The sequence below is a fragment of the Rattus norvegicus genome, chromosome 18, assembly GCF_021556685.1.
Source record: "Rattus norvegicus strain SHRSP/BbbUtx chromosome 18, alternate assembly SHRSP_T2T, whole genome shotgun sequence".
Taxonomy (NCBI): Eukaryota; Metazoa; Chordata; class Mammalia; order Rodentia; family Muridae; genus Rattus; species Rattus norvegicus.
In genome coordinates this window covers 54,397,445-54,420,700 of record NC_141551.1, presented here as the reverse complement: position 1 = coordinate 54,420,700, position 23,256 = coordinate 54,397,445, and the positions used below count along the sequence as shown (strand labels likewise).

At 39.1% G+C, this 23,256-nt stretch overlaps 1 protein-coding gene across 4 annotated transcripts in view; it reads right to left on the bottom strand.

The window, feature by feature from the left end:
- The window catches only part of Adamts19 (ADAM metallopeptidase with thrombospondin type 1 motif, 19), a 184,616-nt gene that overhangs the window by 102,461 nt on the left and 58,899 nt on the right, over positions 1-23,256 (bottom strand). For all 4 annotated transcript variants that reach the window (XR_015642391.1, XM_087593120.1, NM_001108433.3 and 1 more), the window contains 1 exon segment: positions 10,219-10,262. Coding sequence is in view for 2 of the 4 variants with exons in the window: in XM_087593120.1 (XP_087449246.1) it covers positions 10,219-10,262 (44 nt within the window). In the remaining 2 variants the exon portion in view is untranslated.

Genomic DNA, 23,256 nt, shown 5'->3' with positions numbered 1-23,256 from the left:
GTGAATTTTCTGCCTCTTTCTTATTTTCCAAATCATGTGTTGAGTCATAGTTCAATAGTGCGAAATTTAAAGCCTATAAGCACACTTATCACCTTTATAAATTTGATTGGTAATTGCAACTTCTCATTGAACAGATTGTGGTTTAAAAGTTGAAAATGATCTCCTGATTATAGCGTCAAGAACTTCAGCTAGTACTTGGTAATGGGAAATTCATCGCACTTCATTCAGAAGGTCAAGGAGCTGCCTTTGCCTTGACTGTTAGAACCTCTGTTGCCATTTAAAAGACTTGTGTTACTTCATTTCAACGGCCACCTTTTTCTGGTCTTTTCAAAAGCCCATGTGTTTCTTATTATAATGAGGTCTAGGGGTTAGGAGAGGAAAGGATTTAACACAGCTGTTATTAAAGATCGATGTAACACAGACCCATTTCAAAGCGCCATTAATGTAAAGAATCCTTGAAATGTAAAGCAAACAAAAACCATCTTCCACTTTCCCATCTAAATGAAGCAAGTTGTGAACCAGGATCCCGAAGAACCTTTCCTTTAAAAACAAATCATAACTATGCTGAGACAAGACATACCCTACAAAGACCATGGGCGACCCCAGAAAGGTTGCAGGATGCATTTTCAGAGCAGACAGTATGAAATCAGAGCTTGAATCTGACCAGCCAGATAAACGCAAACAGAACTGAGTGTTCTCTGCTCCCGGACTGCTGCTTTCTACGACCCGCTGGACCATAGGAATTCAAAGTTCTGACTCTCCCGGCACACAGTTCGGGAGAGATTCAGTTAAGTTATTCATCTCATAGCTGTATCCCATATGTAAATCACCATAAGGCACCAACTTCTTGAAGTCTATGGCAGACAAAATTCCATGTAAGGAGCATGAGAGTTCAAATGTGTTGACCATGGTTTTAGAAGTACGCAAACGCCAATTTTAAAAGGTGGACACGAAGATATATTCAGGTATGGAAATATGACAATAGAAAAAATTTAATTTTTCTAAATATGTTAAAGTGAGAAAACAAGACAGGCTTTATGAGAAGGAAACTGGCTGCTAGTACCGCCCAATGGCTGAGGATGAGAAAACTACAGGAAAGGGTGGCTATCCCTGGGCAAACCTCTGAGCATGGTATGGGGCAGAGATGCTTATGAGGAAAGATGTTGTAGGGTCTGTATATGTGCGTGCTGGCAGCCTATCTCTACATCGACAATTGATTTTAAATGTCCTGAATATGGTCTGCGTTTAAAAGGATTTGATATGTGAAATTGTCTGGAGCAAAGTTGAATAAATCATGGTGTGCTTCAAGAATTAAATAGGAGCATAAGTTTGAAGGATGAAAATATATTTCATATATTCAATAGAAAAAAGCCTATTATTGAGGGTATATTAATAGCCCAGATACAGAAAATCCATGTGCATGATTGATTACACAGACCTTTAACATATTATGAAAACAGTAATCTGTCTTATTAATTGACTTATGGCTAGATTATTTGTTAAAAAAAGATGGTCATCTAGGGATGCAAAATCACAATTATATAAGTTATGAATGTGATATCAACATCATTACGAATGTCCATTTTAAATACACTTTTAGATTCTCTTAAATATTGAAGTAATTTATGATATCATTGACAGTGCAATTTCTAAAAATACTAAGGGAAAATTACTTCCAGCATAAAAAAAAAGAACACAGTACAAGAGTGCAGTGACTCCCTTGATAAAATGAGGTGGAATCGTGTGTAGATGTTAAAGTGCTCTGTGTATTTTAACATGTGTTTGTCTTTTACTCCATGAAAAAAACCCTGAATGCTTAACAAAGCTTAAAGAAAAGGGAATTCTCCCATACTAGAAAAAGTTCTTAAAGTTTTACATTTAGAGACTCTAGGTCAGGCGCAGAAGTTACCACATCCTGTGGAACAGCAAGTGGTAGTATTTATTATCAGGCATAGCTTCAAGATGTTGGGGGTATAGATTCTATGGCATGGCACGAAGCTTGAACACCATATTGAACTATGAATTATTTCTGTCTTCCTTAGTACAGACGCTGTAACCCCGATACGGCATCCATTTGTATGATTGTGAAGCATAGTGCTTGGATCTGGAAAGGGAAAACAGTTGATTCTGAATCCAGGCAGAGCCGTCATTACTGGTACAGTTCTCTTTGAACTCTTCACATGAATTAGAAGAACCTAAATGAACTAGTTAGCAGTTTTTAATATTATGACACTCATTAAACATTTAAGAATATTCTAGGGCTGGAGAGATGGCTCAGCGGTTAAGAGCACTGACTGCTCTTCCAGAGGTCCTGAGTTCAATTCCCAGCAACCACATGGTGGCTCACCACCATCTGTAATGGGATCCGATGCCCTCTTCTGGTGTGTCTGAAGGCAGCTACAGTGTACTTATATATAATAAATAAATCTTTAAAAAAAAGAATATTCTAGATAAGTCCAGTAGCTCGTGTGTATGAATACTTGGTTCTCAACTGATGGAACTGTTTGGAAAGGATTGAGAGGTGTGGCCTTGTTGAGAAGGTATGTCACAAGAATTGCAACTTTCCAGTGTTTCCTTTCTTTGCTTCCTGTTTGTGGATCAAGATGGCAGTTCTTTGATGTCCCTGCCACCATGTCTTGGCTCCATCATAATGAGCTTTAACCCTCTGAAACTGTGAGACCAGTTAAATGTTTTACGTTATATGTTGCCTTGGTTGTGTTATTTATCACACTAAGCAAAGTGGCCTGAGTATTTAAACTGCCAAAGCTAGCCTTCAGTGACATACTTCTTCCAACAAGGTTGAACCTTCTAAATCTCAACAGCTCTACCACCCGTTTCAGCTTGAGACTATGGGGGTGGGGCATTATTATTCAAACTGTCACATGAGTTATTGACATTCTCCATTATCACTATATTGGGGAGTCAATCAGTTACATTAAATCTAACTGGGTTTTTTTATGAAACTGGGTGTTTCTATGTTTAGTCCACACATATTTAGGAATTTAATGCTATTCTATTGTTGTTTTTTTGTTTTTTTTGTTTTTTTTTTTTTTGGTGGAGGTAATTTCAAGTCAAAATTACTATGAACCTCTGGCGTGGTTTGTTATTAATGACTTCTATACACATTTATAAGAAAAAGGAACAACATTAAAATTCTTTTTCCATCCAGGGCTTGTGCTAAGAGACTATATAAACAGAGGCCTCAAGGCTCTACACTGGAAAAAAAGGAGCGTGTTCTTAGGGCAGGACCCCACACAACTAATCTTCCAACTTGTGAAAGAAAAAATGGGTGGGGAAGGGTTATGTTTTTCTAAAATAATAACTGAAAAATGTGATACTGGTATATTATTCAAGAACAGGACATATCCCAATCTAAGAACTTAATTTGTCGGTTTTGTTTATGTTATGATGCCTTTAGAGACATGAAGTACACAAGAATAAAGGGATTAAATTCTCATAATTGCACTGAGGTCAGCCAGGCAGGAGAATCCTTGAGTGAAGGCACTGAGAGATCAAGAGACCCTGAGAAGGCATTGTGGGAGGCTTCAAAAGTGAATCCTGTGTTGCAAGAGAGACTCTCTGTAAATTGTATCTTGGGTATTCTGAGCCTTTGAGATAATCTCCACTTACCAGAGAGTACATATCACATGTATTCTTTTGTGATTGGGTTACCTCACTCAGGATGATATTTTCTAGTTTCATCCATTTGCTTAAGAATTTTATGAAGTCAATGTTTTTAGTAGTTGAGTAGTACTCCATTGTAAATGTACCACATTTTCAGTATCCATTCCTCTGTTGAAGGACATCTGGGTTCTTTCCAGCTTCTGGCAATTACAAATAAGGCTGCTATGAGCATAGTGGAACATGTGTCCTTATTTTTGAGCATCTTTTGGGTATATTCCCAGGAATGGTATAGCTGGGTTCTCAGGTAGTACTATGTGCAATTTTCTGAGGAACTTTCAGACTGATTTCCAGAGTGGTTGTACCACCTTGAAATCCCACCAACAATCGAGTGTTCCTCTTGCTCCACATCCTTCCCAGTATCTGTGGTCACCTGAGTTTTTGATCTTAGCCATTCTGATTGGTGTGAGATGGAATCTCAAGGTTGTTTTGATTTGCATTTTGCTGATGCAAGGATGTTAAACATTTCTTTAGGTATTTCTCAGCCATTCAATATTCCTCAGGTGAGAATTCTTTGTTTAGCTCTGTATCCCATTTTTAATAGAGTTATTTGATTCTCTGGAGTCTCACTTCTTGAGTTCTTTGTATATATTAGGTAAAAATCTTTTCCCAATCTGTTGGTTGCTGTTTTGTCCTAACGACAGTGTCCTTTGCAATACAGAAGCTTTGCAGTTTTATAAAGTTCCATTTGTTGATGCTTGATCTTAGAGCATAAGGCATTGGTGTCTGTTCAGGAAATTTTCCCCAGTGCCTATGTGTTTGAGGCTCTTCCCCAGTTTTCTTCCATTATTTTGAGTGTATCTGGTTTTATGTGGAAGTCCTTGACCCACTTGGACTTGAGTTTTGTACAGGGAGATATGAATGAATCAATTTGCATTCGCCTACATACTGACCACCAATTGAACAAGCACCATTTGTCGAAAATGCTATCTTTTTTCCACTGGATGGTTTTAGCTCCTTTGTCAAAAATCAGGTGACTATAGGTGTGTGGGTTCATTTCTGGGTCTCCAATTCTATTCCATTTATCTACCTGCCTGTCTCTGTACCAATACCATACAGTTTGCTATCACTATTGCTCTGTAATACAGCTTGAGGTCAGGAGCTGTCATTCGCCAGAACTTCTTTAATTGTTGAAGATAGATTATGTTATCCTGGGTTTTTTGTTATTCCAAATGATTTGCAAATTACTCTTTATAACTATATGACGAATTGAGTTGAAATTTCAATGGGGATTGCATTGAATCTGTAGATTGCTTTTGGCAAGATGTCCATTTTTACAATACTAATTCTGCCAATCCATGAGCATGTGAGGTCTTACCATCTTCTGAGACCTTCTTCAATTTCTTTCTTCAGAGACTATAAGTTCTTGTCATACAGATCTTTCACTTGCTTTGTTAGAGTCACACCTTTGTCTTTTCTCATGTAAATTTTCTTGGTCATGATCCTTGAATACAGCAGTGGAAAAGTATACACACTCATCCACAGTTACCTGAAAGAGAAACATCCTGCCACATTCCTAAAGCAGTATAATTTGCAACTGCATTCTAACCACTATCCTTCTAACTACATGTAATTCTCACCTCTCATCAAAGAAGATACTTTTATAGATGACATAAACCGAAAGAGAAATCCACCAGTAGCCACAATGAAGAGAATAAATGGCAGTTATTGCCCCCCTCACTAATATATCTACAATGCAAACCCTGAACCAGACACCCAGGGAACAATGCAGAAGAGGAAGAAGAAAAGATTTTAAGAGAGAGAGAATAGGGAGCTAGAGAGATGGCTCAGCGGTTAAGAGCACTAACTGATCTTCTAGAGGTCCTGAGTTCAATTCCCAGCAACCACATGGTAGTTCACAACCATCTGTAATGGGGATCCAATGCCCTCTTCTGGTGTGTCTGAAGACAGAGACAGTGTATTCACATACATAAAATAAATAAATAAGTCTTAAAAAATATAAAAAGACTCAGAAGGCCAGGACATTCACTACAGGAGAGTGTCTTCCATATATGGCAACGAGCTGCACCAATTCTATCTTAGCAACAAAGTTACCTCTAGACCTTAACAAAGGACAACAGCAGCTGACATGACAACACAGATGAGAGGTCACAGAACCCCACCCCCAAATAAAGAGCTGGAAGCAATTGCGAAGAGAGGAAGCAGTCAATCATCTCCAGGGTGGTGCCTCCTGATAGTACAGCCAATACAAATGGTAATGTCTAAACGCATGTACATAGAACCAGTAGGTTCCATTTATACATGGTGTATTATAGTAATTCTATACGTGTGTGTGTGTGTGTGTGTGTGTGTGCATGTGTGTGTGCGCGCGCATGTGTGTTATAGGAATAATTAAAGAAAAGGTCATGAAGTTGAGACAGAGCAGCACAGGAGGAATTGAAGGGGAAGAGTGGGTGTAGACATTATGTAGATAGCATCATTGTATTAAATACTCAAAAACTAATAATAGAATAAATGACTAAGCATGGGGACCCCAATGGAGGAGTTAGAGAAAGGGCTGAAGGAGCTGAAGGAGTTTGTAACTCCATAGGAAGAACAATCAGAACAAACCCCCTCCCCAGAGCTCCCAGGGACTAAACCACCAGTCAATGAATACCTATGGAGGGACCTATAGATTCAGCCACATATATAGCAGAGGATGGCATTGTCTGGCATCAATAGGAAGAGAGGCCCTTGGTCCTATGAAGGCTCATTTCCCCAGTGTAGGGGAATGCCAGGGTGTTGAGGTTGGAGTGGGTGGATGGGAGGGAGAACATCCTCATAGAAGCAGGGAGAAGGGGAATGGGAGAGGGGGAACTTGGAAAGGGGCTAATATTTAAAATGTAAATACATAAAATATCCAATAAAATGAATAAATTAAAAAAAAAGAATTCAAGGGCTAGGTATGTTTTTTATATGTGACAGATTTGAAACTTGGACCATTGTGATAATCAAGCAGTAGTGGGTAAAGAGCAATATTGAGGGAAACAATATAAAGTCAGTTTACCACACAGGTAGCAATGTTCACTGTTTATCCCTACTACATCTTTTATTATTTTAAAGAAACTGAGTAGGGACATAGTAAACTTAGAGAAATTATGATGATAAAATTTTGATTAACTTTATTGAAGTTTATCTTAACTGTATTTTTCCAAAAGGAGACGATCTGAGGGCTGGTTAACTTGGGTTATTCCAATTTTTTGCTTTTTTTCCAGTCATAATGGTTGTTTGGATTGAATTATATGGTCACCTCTTCTGCAAATGAACACTGCAGGAACTTTTTAACTTCAAACTTCTATCACAGCCAGGGCTAGTCTGAGTCCGCCAGGTCCATCCTCTGCTCCGCTCAGAGATTGCATTTGAACCTGTCTGAACGGAGACCACTCAACTACATCCTTAACGAACTGATCTCCCTTCCTCTGTCATGTCCAAACCACAGAAAAAGTATTCTTCACCACTAGAATGCACATTGCCATCCCTACTGAGATAACTATAAATACCGAATGCAGAGAATAATGTATGTTTGAGGTGAATTACACATGGGAGGTAGGAAGCATAAAAGACAGGAGACAAGAAGGGGGAAGTGAAAAGACAGGGTAGAGAAGAGAGAATGGGGGGAAAAACACTAAAGGCCTTTCAAAATCCAATATGGAACCTCATACTATAGAAGCTGCCTAAAATACACTGACCAACATGTACACATAGGGATTAAATGGAGTGCCCCGCGGGTATAGTGCCTCTTACAGAAATGTTGTGGAAGTAATCAATCACTTTCTGATTCGATTTCAAGCTTGTATAATGTTCCATACACTTAAGTAGCCCAAAAGCCTGTGGCTGTCTAGGTCACAACCCTTGAGGAGAACCTAGTATTATTATCCTCCAAAATGAACATAGTAATTAACTGTCCCTAGGCTCTTATCTTATACTGCTATATTAGTGTGTCTCTCAACCCTCATCAGGGAAGCTTGTATTTTCAGTGGTTCGCAATTAATTCATAGACCAAATATAGGTCAATAAGTAGAGAATCTTAGAAACTGGAGTTCTCTAGGTTTCAGTGGACATCTGTATTACACCCCTCCCATCAAGGCTCAGGGATCATGGTGAAACAGAGTGGAAATATGTAAGATCCATGGGAACTGGATGACTCTGACAAAGTAGTATCTACCAGAGACAACAGCTGAACTGAACAGCAGCATGAACTCACCTTGGTTATGACTGTATACACAAGGCTTGCACAATATCAAGCCAGCCCAATTCTCAGCATGAACTCAGGAAGGAGGGTCACAGTGCCTCGCCATGAGCTGAGAATCTATGGGTAGTTGGCAGTTTCTGGGGGGTGACTTACTTTTTCTTTTTTCAAGGATGTAGGCTCTGAGAAGCTGCTTATGTCCCAGCAGATGATTATATACCCATGAACAAATACCTAACATTAATGAATCCAGAAGGGTATTTTCAAAAAGAGAGCAAGCATATAAATTTTGAAGGAAAAGGGAGAAGAAGGAAGGAGGGGATGGAAGGGAAGGGATGGTAAGATGAATGGATAAGAACACATCATTTACATATATATTTCTATTGTCTTCCACTTTAGTAAGTCTGAACATTAAAGTGCGTTTCTGGTTAGACACAACGGTTTAACTGTCCTTTGAGGGAAAGACATCTCTTTTCCCTCCATTCTGGGTATGTAGCTTTTTGTAAGGAAACACAATGTTGCTTTTTGTTTTATAATATATTTTCTATATAAACTTGTATAGCTACTTTTTGGGTTCTTCATGGGTTCTTCTTTTTTATCTGTCTCTTAACAGTATCTTCTCCGGCTTAGTGCAGCTTCTGTCACCAACTGTCTTCAGAGTGTGCTAGCCCAATTCACTTTCAACTGTTTGTTATTTTCACGCCTGAAAATCTCTTCCCTAGACCTACTCTTTTCTAGCCCTACTCTATCTTCTTCTTCTCTGACCTATGCTTCTGTCTCCTAGACCCTACAGTCTACTAATACTCTCTACAACTCCTTTCCTTCTGCTCTCAATCCTACTCTTAACTCTCAGCCTCTACGGGCTTTTACATCCTCTCCTGTCCCCAGAAGTCCAAGAGCCAACTGTCATTAAAAAGCACAGGGTCATTTAAAAGCATCAGACATATAAAATGGTGTGTGTGTGTACAGTAACGTGGCTGTCTAAGTAGAGGAAAGTGTATCTCTGTTGAGACAAGAGTGACTGGTAGTCAGCTATCCCATGGTCAGGATGATGAACGCCATGTTATATTTTAATATTTGGGGAAAGACGGCAAGAAAAGGAAAGGAAGAAGGTGAAAACGTGAGGAAGAGCATGTCTGAGGGAACACAGGTTCCTTGGGACTCCTGGGTCCTATGTGACTGACAGTCCCTTCTGAACCAAATAGTCCTGCAAGTCCATTATCATTTGCTTTGTAACTTATATTTCATGTTTTATCCCAAGAATTTAAACTTATGAGGATACTGACAAGAAATTAAAGTAATAGAACCACTAGAATCATTTTAAAAACATCCACAGCCATTTAGTTGATTTCTATCCACTTAAAATGTTTCCTGTGGAGAACTGTTCTGCCAGCATGCATGTACAAGTAGCATATAGAAAGGAACCTTACATGACTTCTGCCTAAGTAAATGGATAACTCTGGAGTGTGCCTTAGCAATGGTACTTTGTCTTTGCATCTACATAACCTAGAATGGAAGAATGTACGTTCATATACATGACGCAGATGCCTTCTGCTTAAATGTTTACTCATTTTATGTGTAGATGTGTTCTGCCTACTTGTATATCTGTGTACCATGTGCATATCTGGGGCCAGTAAAAAATGAGAAAAGGACAGCAGATACCTTGGAAGTGGATTAGAGGTAATTCTGAGCTGCCATGTGGGTGCTGGGAATTGAACCCAGGTCCTCTCAAAGAACACAGTGCTCTTAACTACTGGGCCATCTCTGACTGTCTATAGTTTCTTTGAATTGGTAAATTTCTCCTAAGACACTTGCATTTGCATTAACAGACAAGCATGTGGATATTGTACAATAATCAGAAAGACAGTTACATGGATTCTAGTGGCTCCAGGGTAACCTTACAGGGATTTTTATGTCAATTCAAAACATGAAAAAAATTGCTACTTGGTGCTTAAAGGGCCTTCACTCGTCATTTAAAGTAGCAGAACTTCTTTTCTATACTCTACAAAGAACTTAAAGCATATATGACTCCAGTACAATCTGTTCTCATACTATAAATGCATTTAGCCTTGTGATACCGGCAAGAATAGAATGTTACTGAATCCTAAAGGATATGTAAAATATCTCCACTGCATAATGTATGTACAACTTTAAGCTGTTTCATTAGTAATAATGCAGTGTGGACCTAAGTTTTAACATATGATTGCAATAAATATACAAACATATATAACAGTATGCGAAAATATTCCTTCAAAGTAAGCACCCTCAAATAATGTACTATATTAAACAGCCGATTCATTGAAGTTCTCACACTGTGCCTCAGACTGAACTTTTTCAGAGCTACTCACCCACGGTATCACAGGGCTCATCTTTGTGGACGCAGAAATCTTTCCTAGAAGGAAAAGTAGAAAATCCAAGTAAAGATTGACTCTTTCACTCGCCAGTCATTGTGAGACTTATATTCAGTTACATAAGCCACAGCGTACAGTCCCTCAAATTTCACATCACTCAGAATAGGACGGTGGAATGGATCTGAAAAGACGACTGATCAGACAAGCAAACACATGTTGTGTTAACCTGAGAGATCTTCCCATTTAGTAGGTACCACTTCAGAATAAGCCCCTGATTGTTTGGAATTTTGCTGCAAAATTTTATTGCCATTTTACCAAACCAAAAAAAAAATACTGTTTATGATCATGGGAAATTATTTACCATGGGAAAATATTATAACCCTGCTCCATATAACAAAATAACTTCAAGGTAAGAGCTGACTAGTAAGGAATATAGTTTCAAACCATCTACAGTTTCCTTCCTGAGACTTTCCAAGGCAAACACTTTCAAACCCTGAAAAGCATGTTGGAATGAGCATGAAGAAATGATCATTTTATATGAATGGACTATTTGAATTGTAGCTCATATCTGATCTTTATTTTAGTGCTACATGTGGCAGAGCATTCCTTAACAACACTTACTCCTGTTTCCACATAGTTAGGGTTTCACAGACCACAGTTTAGAGAACATAACACCAGCCTGATGCAGGAGAGATGCTACACTGAATAATTCTTACTTAGCTATGTGTTGGTAGTGGGGTACCGGTAGGCAATTCCCTCAACCACTTTGCATCTTAGGCACCCCATCTAAACTGAACAGGTACAATCCTGTGTGTTTACTGTGCAGTATAAACAATCTAGAATGTACAAATACCTTGCAATATATGTTTACTGTACAAGTTAAATGCATATCCTACATAAGATGATAAAACAATGTCAGGCATATAATAATTGTGGAATTTTTGATGAGTTATTTTCGTTGCTACAATTCTCGTATCTGAGTGATATCCCATCCTTTGCTTTTAATTCCTAGATAATTTTTAGTCTTTAGAATATTGACACAGTTTACTCCCCATTCCTGCCTTCCCCCTCCCTCTCTGTCTCTCAACCCTGGGTGTGTGTGTGTGTGTGTATGTGTGTGTGTGTGTGTGTGTGTGTGTGATCAGAATTAGCTTTGTTTAAAGGCCATAAACTATTTATAGACTCTGAATCCTACTGTAAATTAGAAAATAAGCTTTTTGAAACTTAACGTGCTGGTATAGAGAGATGAATCAGCTATTAAGAGCGCTAACTGCTCTTGCAGAGGCCCTGGACTCTATTCCAAGCATCCACACAGTGACTCAAAATCAATACTTGTAAACCCAGTTCCAGATCAATTTCCTCTTCCTACCTCTCCTGCACATACATATTTCTCTCTGTCTCTCAATAAAGTTTTTTAAAAGTTAATATACCAAAGCAAACTCCATGTTTTTTTTCCAGTGGACTTTTTTGTTTCATTTGGCAAATCCTTGTCTTATATCCTGGTTTGTGGAGGTTTTGATTTTTTGCTGTTGCTGTTTTCTGGATTTTGTTTTGTTCTGTTGTCGAAAGAGAGAGATTAAGAGAGATAGGGTGGGAGGAAGTTAAGAAGGCTCCGCTAGGAATTGGGGGCAAGGAAGACATGATCACAAGGTTTAATTCAAATTAAAATGTGATCATAACTTTTTAATTAAAAAATCTTTTAAAAACAAAAGGAAAACATAATGAAATAGTTAAGAAGAAATATTAGTGCATGACTAAGGAGAAAAGAGTAGGGGTCTTGAGAATATAGGAAAAGAAGGTAAAGATGGGCAAACTTCAGTATATGCACACTGGCAGTCTTACAAGATTACCTTACAATTAGCATACATTGATAAATAAAGACACAGATAATTTAACCATCAAAAAGATACAATGTTGGACCGAGGCTGACCTCATCAATCATGTTGGTACTAATAACCATGGTTTTCTGTTTACATTTTTGGTTCACTCAGCAAAAGCCTTATAATTGGCTAGCTATGTATGGCCTTGTAAATTCTATCACATTATTTTCTCAAACAGATTTCTACACGTTAACTACACTAAACTATTACATGTCATGAGATAGAATTGCTTAATAAAATAAGCAAAGCCAAATTAATGTTTTGCATCTATTAGTAAGGTGGAGATGTTAAAATTCCATTAAAGTTATAAATTTTTGATGTTTCTGTGTGAGTGTCTATTAATTTTTGTTTCTCTCACTTCAAAGCTAAGTTATTGAATTATTAAATTCTCCAAGTTTTTATGACTTTTATCTATTTTTGAATTATTGGCTTTATATTTGGATAAAGATCACATCTATCTCCTGTTCTAGTTTGGTTTTCTGCTGCTGTGATAAAACACGGACCAAAGGCATCTTGTGGGAGAAAAGGCTATTTGTCTGCTCCGAGCACGGTTCATCATTGAAGACAGCCAAAGCGGGAACTCAACGAGCCAAGACAAGAACAATGAAGAATAGAGCTTCCACGCTCACGAGTGCAGCTGCTTTCTTATACCCTGTTAAACTGGAAGACCACCCACTATGTACTCCTCCCAACACACACACACACACACACACACACACACACACACACACACACACACACACAAGCGTGAGGGCATGCACGTGCTTATAGGCAAATCACATGAAGGCATTTCCTCAACTGATGTCCCCTCCTCCCAGAGAGGAGCTGACAAACATTAACTAGAGCATCCCTAATGTTTCAGCCATCAATGTGCTAACGCTAGGAAACTTTTCCTTTGTGTCAGATTTAACACTTTATTCTTCTATGAGGTCCCTGCAAATAGAACATGCATAAATATGCAAAGATCTCTGTATAATATTCTTATAAGTGATTTAAATTATTGATAATATATACTTATTTGTTTACTTGGATTTATTATCTTATTTATGATGATATTTTCACTCATTTCTTTGATACATCTTGTTCCTTGTTAATCTTATTTTTCTAATTATTCTCTAGTATTCCAAAATAATATTAATTTGTGTATTTTTTGGTTCTTTTTTTTTGGAGCTGGGGACCGAACCCAGGGCCTTGCGCTTCCTAGGCAAGCGCTCTACCACTGAGCTAAATCCCCAACCCTAATTTGTGTACTTTTAAGTTCTTCATATTTTTCCTTCTGTGCATGTGTGTACTAGTGCCCACAGAGTCCAGCAGAGGATGTCACATCCCCTAGTAATGAAGTGACAAACAGTTGCAAGCCTGTAGCTTCCAACATGGGTGCTTGCAACTGAATTTGAGTCCTTTACAAGAGCAGCAAGCTCTCTTGAGAGTCGTCTCTCCAGCACAATTTATATTTAATACAGGGTCCACAAGGACAATTTCAAGAAGGAGATGCTGGTTTCCTATCACTGCTATAGTAAATCCCATAATTTAGAAGCTGCAAACAATACAAAGTTTCATGCTTATAGCCTAGAGAGCAGAAATCTAAGATGAGATATATTCTGGGCTTAAAATCTTTGTGTCATACAGAGTATGTCATGTGCCCTTTACAATTTTCTCTCTTTCCTTTATGTTCTTTGACTGAATTAGGCCCCAACAGATAAATCAGAATTGATTCTCTGCTCTCAACATCCTTCCTTTTTTTTTTTTTTTTTTTTTTTTTGGAGCTGGGGACCGAACCCGGGCCTTGCACTTGGTAGGCAAGCGCTCTACCACTAAGCTAAATCCCCAACCCCTGCTCTCAACATCCTTAGCACAGCCACATCTACAAGTCTTTTAGACCATGTAAGGTAGTATATTCTGGGTCTGGGGAAGAGAGCCTAGGGATTTAAGGATGGCATTATTCTGCCCATCGTGGCTTAACAGCTAAAAGTTAAACATTTATCACTGTTTTCCTAAAAAAAAGGAGCACAGAATGCTTTTAATTCAGTATCTTCTTTGTCTTTTCCTTTTTTTAAAATTGCATTTGTTTTTCATTTGTTTGGTTTTTGGTTTTGGTTTTGTTTGGTTTGTTTTCTGACGTAAAGTCTTGCTGTGTAGGTCTGTATGATGTAGTAGTGCTTGCATTGTAGCCCAGGCATACCTCAAACTTGTCACCACCTTCTTACTTCACACACCAACTGCAGGCTTTATAAATAAAATAAAAATACTCCAGTCCATTTAGGTTTGGATAATATCTATCACCTATTCGTTTGTCTTGTTGGAAATATGTTTATGTATTAGCAAGTCTATTTGTGTGTGTGGGTTCATATGTACAAGTAGATGAACATGCATGTGTATGGGCACGCATGTGGAGGTCAAAGATCAATTTCAGGAGTTGTTGCTTATTTATTTAGATACAAATTTAATTGGCCTGCCTGGGTATTCACCACATGCACTAAGCCGGCTGACCAGTGAGCACCAGGGATCACGCTGTGTCTGTCTCCATGGTGATGGCATCACATGTAGGCACTGTCATACTGGATTTGTCGTCTTGTATTCTGGGGCTCAGACTCGGGTTTCCATGACTACACAGCAGACATTTTACCAGCTTAGTGGTTTCCCTGGCGTCCATCTTAATTTACGGGATCTCAAAATAGGTACCTTTGCAAACCACCAATGCTTGCTTCGAAATTTGCCCAACTGCTTAACAATCTCTTTTATCAGTTACAGCTGCCTTTTTAATTACTAGATAACACATCAGTGTTTATAAGTATAACAAAGTGAACCTTCATAGCAGGAGGTTGACCAAGTTTTGTTTCCTTCCTTTTCAAGATCCTCTATTTACTCCAAGTAGAAGGTTGACTAGTCTTATAGAATTTTCGTGGTCATTGTTCTTAAGACCTGGTCTCACTTGCTGGCCTCAAACTCACAAAGTTCCATCTGCCTCCAGAGTACTGGGATTAAAGGTGTGTGTTGTAGGCCTGGCTTTGAAGAGAAATTTTTAGGCTGGCGTTATTGAGTCACAGAACATAGAAGATATGATTTCATTTCTTTTCTCACTCACAAATATTAGCTAACATTTCCTCTTTTTGCTCTTCTTTCGTGCATTTTGTTTCTGGTAATTTATGATTTTTCTTGGGTAGCTCTTGAGTCCTAAGTAGGTGTGCTGAGGTACTGGTACCCTTTTTATTATCTTCTGTAATATTCTGGTTACTTTTCAAGTTTTAGGCTCTATGAACAGAGGAAAGTATCTCTGATAAAGGAAGATTATCTCTGACAGGCTTCCTACTCTGTCCCCTGGGGCATACGTTCATCAATTCTTCTCACTTCAGCAAACTCTTGACAGATTTTTATAATTCCAGGTCTTGCCCACTCTATTTAGCCTTTGTGAATGAAGCCGTCAGATTCACCATCTACCTCATTAACATTTTATTTATGTATATCTAATCAGATCCCAAACCAACAACTTGACATTTTAAGCATGAGCGCCATATTTATGTTATGTTCTATATTCACAGCAAGTGTTCTGTTTTCCTGGTACTTCAGTCATGTATCTGACATTTCTATTCTTCATCTTGTAAACATGATCATTTTATCATTGTCATTGTTTTTTATGGCTATCACTCATTATTCTTCCATTGGGATCTCACAGTCAAAGACGATCCAGTTGTGCCTTTTGGAATTAATTATCAACTTGATCACTGGTTCTTTAATCGAGTTGGCTTTATATGGTATACATTGAGAGAGGGTCCTCCCTGGGCAGTTTTGAAGATATTTTTACTAAGTGGTTAAATTTCAAGTGCAAATTCATGGAGTGTTGGTTGGGAGGCATTTTATTCCTATCCCATAATCATATGCTGTAGAGAGATCTTTTCTTGACAGCCTGTAGCTCTTGACTGACCTTTGACCACACACTTTCATGAAAGATCTAGATATCCATGAGTTATATCCATCTGTAACCATTTCATTTCTACTTCCTACTTTGCATCGCCTAGAAAGCTTTTCCCTGCATGGACCTTAAAAAAACAATCAAGAAGCAAGATGTACAGAAACCTTCAAAGGAAGCCATTCCAAGGTCAAAGTCTCTCCTGCATTTCCTCCTAAAGTTGCACCGATCCTTGATCTCTTTGTGTCTGGCTAATCTGTGCACATAGAGATGCTTCTCTAAGCGTTCTAAAATGGAACATTATCTGGTCACTAGACAACCACAGAATTAAACGGGATTAACTCAATCTGTGACCTGGCAGATAGAAATTAAGTGTCGTAACATGATAGATTTGTTTAAACAACAAATGCCAATATGCAGAGAAAAAAAGGATACATGCATGATTTTATTATATTTTATAACACGCCAAAACATTGATTAAACCCTTTAAAGGCTAATATTCATGTCTCAATAATGTGTTTTCATTGTGTCGATAAAAGTTGAATACTTCTTTTTGTGTTTTTTTTCCACTTTTTTATTTTAATATTTTATTCACTTTGCATCCTGATCTCAGCTCCCTCTCCCTCCTCTAGTCCCAGTCCCACGCTTACAAATCCTTCCCCCCGTTTCCCCCCAACTCTTTTTCTTAGAGAAGGGTAACTTTGTGACAGGCTATCATGTAGCCGATCTTGAGCCAGACTGGGACCACTCTCTGATTAGTCAGGCCGATGATTCTCCTGCTGCTCCCTCCTGAAGGCTGGGACTACAGCCGAGACTTCACCAGGAAGCTACTTAACTTTTAACACCTGTTCAAATGTCATTTTAATTCAAATGAATTTTAAATTATAAATGATTGCGAAACTGATGATTGAAACAAATTACTTTTCATTTAAAAGTTTAGAGTAAAACAAAATGTGTAATGATGGATAAAAAGTGGGATAGGGATAAATTATTTTAACATAAGATATCATGAAAATGTTCGTGGTTTTATCTCAGCAACTTTCTGACGAAAAATATTCTATGAAACAGAAACAAAACCAACTTTAATTGCAAGAGTCATCTGAAAGGGTTAAACTGGCATGAGACCATTCAAACTTTAAATATCTTTGTAACTCTAGGAGACATAATATGAAATCATTCATGCAATTACACCTAATATTACAATGCACTACAAATATATGAGTGTGGTAGCTTATCATATGGATTTTCCTGTAAAGAATTAAGAGGTCTTCTTCTTTAATTCCTTTGGTTGTCTTAGCTAAGATCCCTTTCCGATAACTCACTGGCATTCATCTAAGGTGGACTGAGGCTAACCGTTCCCCTAGTTTTGGTGGGATTTAGTACCACACCTTCATCCACTTCTGTTAGCCTTTATAACCTAAGAAACCTGTGCACAAAAGAGTCAGTCTTATCTGGCTACCATGGGTGTGGTCCACCCCCAACATGCAACCGACATACATGGACATAAGATATGCTGTCTCCTAATTACTGCACTAATAATAGTGCAATGTTGAAGTGAGTCTGCAGAAATTTTAAGGTTTTTTTTCTCAATATACTATTGCTTTCATGCTGTTAAATCAGTAACAAGATAGTTAATTTTTTTTCCTGGATACTTAAGGTTGTAGAGTTTAGGATACAGGCTTTAAAGTCTGTTGTTCCAACTGAATGAATGTCTCAAAGTAAAATTAATTTTTAGTAATTTAAAAGAAATAAAGAAAAAGGAAAGAAACACCGAAGGGCTAAATAATCTGATCTCATGTCTGCCCTGAGAGTTTTTATGACTAGGATTTAGTTGCTAAGAAAAAGATCATTCTGAAAACACTGGGAAACCAGAAGGAAGTCCATGTAAGTCAGGGAAGATACAAAAATGTAGCTCATTCATGCTGCAGCTGCAGCTGAACTTCATTCAAAATAAAGTTGTAACAAACCCTTCAACGGACCAAGAAAGAAAAAAAGAAGGGAGGGAAGGGAGAGAGAGAGAGGGAGAGAGAGAGGGAGAGGGAGAGAGAGAAATAAAAAAGAAAGAAAGAAGGCAGGAAGGCAGGAAGGCAGGAAGGCAGGAAGGCAGGAAGGCAGGAAGGCAGGAAGGCAGGAAGGCAGGAAGGCAGGAAGGCAGGAAGGCAGGAAGGCAGGAGGGAAGGAGGGAAGGAGGGAAGGAGGGAAGGCAGGAAGGCAGGAAGGCAGGAAGGCAGGAAGGCAGGAAGGCAGGAAGGCAGGAAGGCAGGAAGGCAGGAAGGCAGGAAGGCAGGAAGGAAGGAAGGAAGGAAGGAAGGAAGGAAGGCAGGAAGGCAGGAAGGCAGGAAGGCAGGAAGGCAGGAAGGAAGGAAGGAGGGAGGGAGGGAAGGAAGGAAGGAAGGAAGGAGGGAAGGAAGGAAGGAAGGAAAAGAGGGAGGGAAGGGTGGAGGGAGGGAGGGAGGGAAGGGAGGGCGGGAAAGGAAGGGAGGGAGGGAGAAAAATAAACCAAAACCAAACAACAGCAACAACAAAAAAACCATCAGAAAACTTAAACTTGTACCTCTAGGCTTTCATCTGAAATCCTTATTTCTAGGGCTACAGTTTAGGAAGTGCCTTAAATTGGGTGTTTTCTTGACTGCCTTAGGTTAAATCTTAAAGCTGGATCCTCCTGCAGGATCTGTTCTACAGGGAACATCTTTTGTTACCACATATATTTCAGTCATTATATTCTAAGCATAAACTTCCAAACGGAAGTTGTTCCTCCATGTATTTGGGATGTCAACTGTTGTTGGAACAGTTCAGGTCTTTGGGCAGCCATGTTGTTGAAAGTTCCTGTGTGCAACTTCCATGTCATGTCTAGGAGAAACAAGCTCACAGCAGAAATCCTGTTCCTTTGTCTCTTACAATCCTTCCACCTCCTCTCCATGATGTCCCCTGAATCTTAGGTGAAGGGGTAGTGTTATGGATATATCAAATGGTTAATAAGGAGGAGGCCTTGTGAATTCGAGGGTTTGTAGAAAGTTATGTGGGAGGGAAAGAAAGGAAACACGGGCAGTTAATTAATTATCTGTTGATATGTGATGGTGCTTTAATTATAAAAACAAAAGGGAAATCATTGTTCATAAACTGAGCCGAGCTTTTTCAGAGTATATAAAGTAAAGGCTATAGTAGCAGATTCCAAATCACTTTTAGTTATCTAACGTTAAGAGGGTGAAATTTCCATCATGTCCCTCTTCGGTGTCTTTCCTCGGGCCTGGTTCTTCAGTGATTGTGGACCTTGTAAAAGCATCTTTTTTTTTTCCGGAGCTGGGGACCGAACCCAGGGCCTTGCGCTCACTAGGCGAGCGCTCTACCGCTGAGCTAAATCCCCAACCCTGTAAAAGCATCTTAAGCATCCTAGGCTAGATCCATCTGGTGGTCAACCTAGACAGAGTCAGTGTCCACATTTCACACTGATTCCACATGATTGGCGAGCACAAACATATTTCCAAGAGCAAAGTGTATCCAGGGTGTGAATATGACTGTAGATGGGAGACGTTAGGAAAGGGTTGTGATGTGTACACAGTAGGTCAATGTCAAAACGCTCAGCATAGCTACCAAAATCTGTTTTTCACAGGCCTAACACCAACATGTACAGTCTGAGCAGTGCTTAAAGTAGAGGTGCAGCAGTGAGATCTATTTTTGTGCTTTAGTAAAGAGAAGACCTCTATATTCCAATAAAACGACTCATGTATTATGAGTTATTTATCTGGAGCTATGAAATCATAATAATAAAATGAAACAGGATTCTCCAGTCATAAAAATATGGTGCCCATTCACGTTTATGCTGACGATCAATGAGCAAGAAGCCTAAGGTGGTCTTGTATTAAATAACAGATAGTTCTATTTTTTTTTCCATTGGGAGCAAACAAATAGAGAATGAAACACAGCAAATACTGTGGTGATGCAGCAAATTAAGGAATTAACCTCAGGGCCAGAGTCACGGAGTGTAAAGTATACTCAGATGTACAAAGAAAGAGTTTTATATGCTTTTTTTTCTAAGTATATAATGCATCATTGTCATGGCGTGCGAGGCTGCAACATGACAATTTGATTTACATAAACAAACAAAGGGGCTTCATCTATATGGAAACTGCATTATAAAACTATGACAGATGCATTGCTTATTATCAAGGGTACCGAAAGCCTTTGCAGAACCAATTTCTATTCACTTAGCAAAACAAAGAAATGAATAAAGCATGCTTTTTATACAGACCGTGCAAGGTCCCCTTCCCAGTCACTGGAGGTATCCATATTAAACCTGAAGACTGTATGACCAGCGGCATTTAACCTCACATGACTCTCGGATTCTTAGTCTTCACTGGTCAGAGATGTTTGTCCAGATGATCAAAGTAATGTATTACTAATTTCAAGATACTGCAAGATGTGTGTGTGTGTGAGTGTGAGTGTGAGTGTGTGTGTGTGTGTGAGTGTGAGTGTGTGTGTGTGTGTGTGTGTGTGTGTGTATGATGAAGAATATAGATTTGTTTGCAGTTTAAACCTGTGTTCGCACAGATTGAAATTCTCCTTTTTGGATCCTGTTGACTTGATATTCATGAAGTTGGCCTCAGAGAATTTCATTACGTGAGTTTATGGAAATGATACTTTTAGTCTAAACTGAGAAGGCCAATAAATTTTGTCTAAGTTCTGACTTATATTGAAAAAAACATAGTCTTTAATTTCCAGGAATGAAGACGCATCTGAGAATGAATCTCATTGTAAAGTTTTACAGTGCCCTGGGATATACCTATAAATGATTCATTCAGAAATGATCCAGTGGCTTTTATTAAATCAAGATACTTTTGGCATCTCCGTCATATTAAATTTTCTATCTCACTTGCCAATGGCACTCACTTGAAATTGATTTTCAAAGGATTACAGATAAACCAAAATCATTTAAATAAATGTGAAAGTCAAAAAATGTTATGAAAATTATAATTTTAAATAAAATATTTTTGAGAGCCAGGGACTTAGGCTCTTTCTATAGTATCAGAGAGAAATGTGACAATTATGCTAAGAAATTTTAGAGTCAACAAAAGGGAGAAGCAGCCCTGTGTTCTTGTTACCATGAGCCTACAGCACTAGCTCAGCTTTAAACTATTTACTTCATTGTACCACACAGAACAATTTAACAAATGTATTACCTCAGAATGGTTCAAATGTTTAAGAACATTATGCATTTTAGCTAAGACCAAGATTAATCCCTAAGCCACAATTTCTCCCAGTGATGTGTCCGCATTGCACGCAACATTTAGCAATTGCCTAAGATGAACATTCAAAAGAATTAAGCTGACAAACACAGTCAAGAACACGGGATCACTGGTGATTAACTTTCCCCATAAATTAAAGGTCTGATTATCATTTTTAAGGACTTGTTATGGTTTGTTTTTCCCCATTTGGATGGTCATCATTATTATATCATATTTAGTAAGTGAAGCATTTCTCCAGATTACACAAAACCCTCATTTAAGTGTTCCTGACCAGATGGTTGAAAGTCATGTAGGACTAACACCTTCTCTTGAGTCCACTGGTCTTCACTGGTGTGAGGCATTACAGATGTGTGAGGGAGAAGAGTCAATTCCCTCCAAGGAACAGTTAGCGTATGTAAACCATGGACAGACAAACACCGTTAATTACTACTCTAAATGAGTATTGGCATGTGTTAAGCGTCATAGATAAAGATCCCACTACAGTCGCCCCCACAGAACCTCTGGACCCTCTCCCCATCCCAGGTCTCTGGCACTTCCTAGAGATTGTCTATCCCTACCTCCGATCTCCATTGTTTCTCCCCCGCTCTTCCTACACCTGAACACCCCCACACACATCCGTGCCCCTCCCCCTCCCTTCTTCTACCCAGTCCCCTTCTTCCATTGACCTCCAACATCTACTTTATTTCCCCTTCTGAGTAAGCTCCAACCATCCTACCTTGGTCGCTCCTTGTTCTTCGGCTTCTTTGGTTCTGTGGGTCTGTCGGTTATAGTGTGGGTACCTTGTACTTCATGGTTAATACTCACTCAGGCGTGGGTCTGGGTTACCTCACTCAGGATAATATGTTTCTAGTCCCATCCTTTTGCTTAGGCTCCTAGAAGTAGGGGATCCTGAAGCGGCCACTTTCTATGGCCAGGCATGACTCCCAGTGGAGGGATAAGGACATCAAGCCACCCACAAAACCTTTAACCCCAAAACAGCAGAGTCTGAAGGAATGGCCAACCCATGACTGGCCCATCCTATAGGCTAACACCAATTCTGACATTACTAATGATACTCTGTTATGCTTGCAAAGAGGAACCTAGCATAACTGTCCTCTGAAAGGCTCCACCCAACAGCCAATGGAAAGAGATGTAGACTCACACCCAAACGTTAGATGGAGCTCAGGGAGTCTTATGGAAAAACTGTGAGAAGGACTGAAGGACCTGAATAGGATAGGGACTCCACAGGGAGAACAACAGAGTCAACTAACCTGGATCCCTGGGGGCTCCCAGAGACTGAATCACCAACTAAAGAGTGAGCACAGGCTGGACCTAGGTCCCTGCACATCTGTAGCCAATGAGCAGCTTGGTTGGCATGCAGGTCCCCCAACAACTGGAGCAGGGATTGTCCCTGAGCCTGTAGCCTGCCTGCCAGTGCATCCCGAACCCCTAAATGGTCAGCCTTGACTGGCCTAAGAGGGAGAGGATGTGCCTAGTCCTGCAGCAACTTGACTGGGGTAGGGGTAGGTAGGAAGTGACGCCCAGATGGGAGCTTCCCATTCTCAAAAGAGAAGGAGAAGTTGGAATGGGGGGAGGGCTTGCATGATGGTGTACCAGGTGGAGGGAAAGGGATGATATCAGGCTGTAAAGGGAATAAATAAATAAATAAATCAAATAATAATTTTAAAAAAGAGCCTGTAGGCTGAAGTGACAAATATGTGGTCTTTTCCAGCTTCTGACACAGAATGTGTTCTCTACTTGTTGGCATTTTGCCCGTCCAAAGTCAACAGTCTAACATCTTCCCGTCCCATGAACCTGCCATCTCATATAACACAAGGAACCCTGCATATACTATTAAATTCAGGATCTGGATTTGGAGAAGTTACCTGAGGTCTTGCAAGCAAATCCAAGAGTTATTTCTTTACAAAATATGCAATAATAACAATCAGCCGGCCTATAGCTTTTTTCTAAGGACATTGATTTCCAACTTTACTAAATAATTTACATTGAACTAGATTATTCCCCC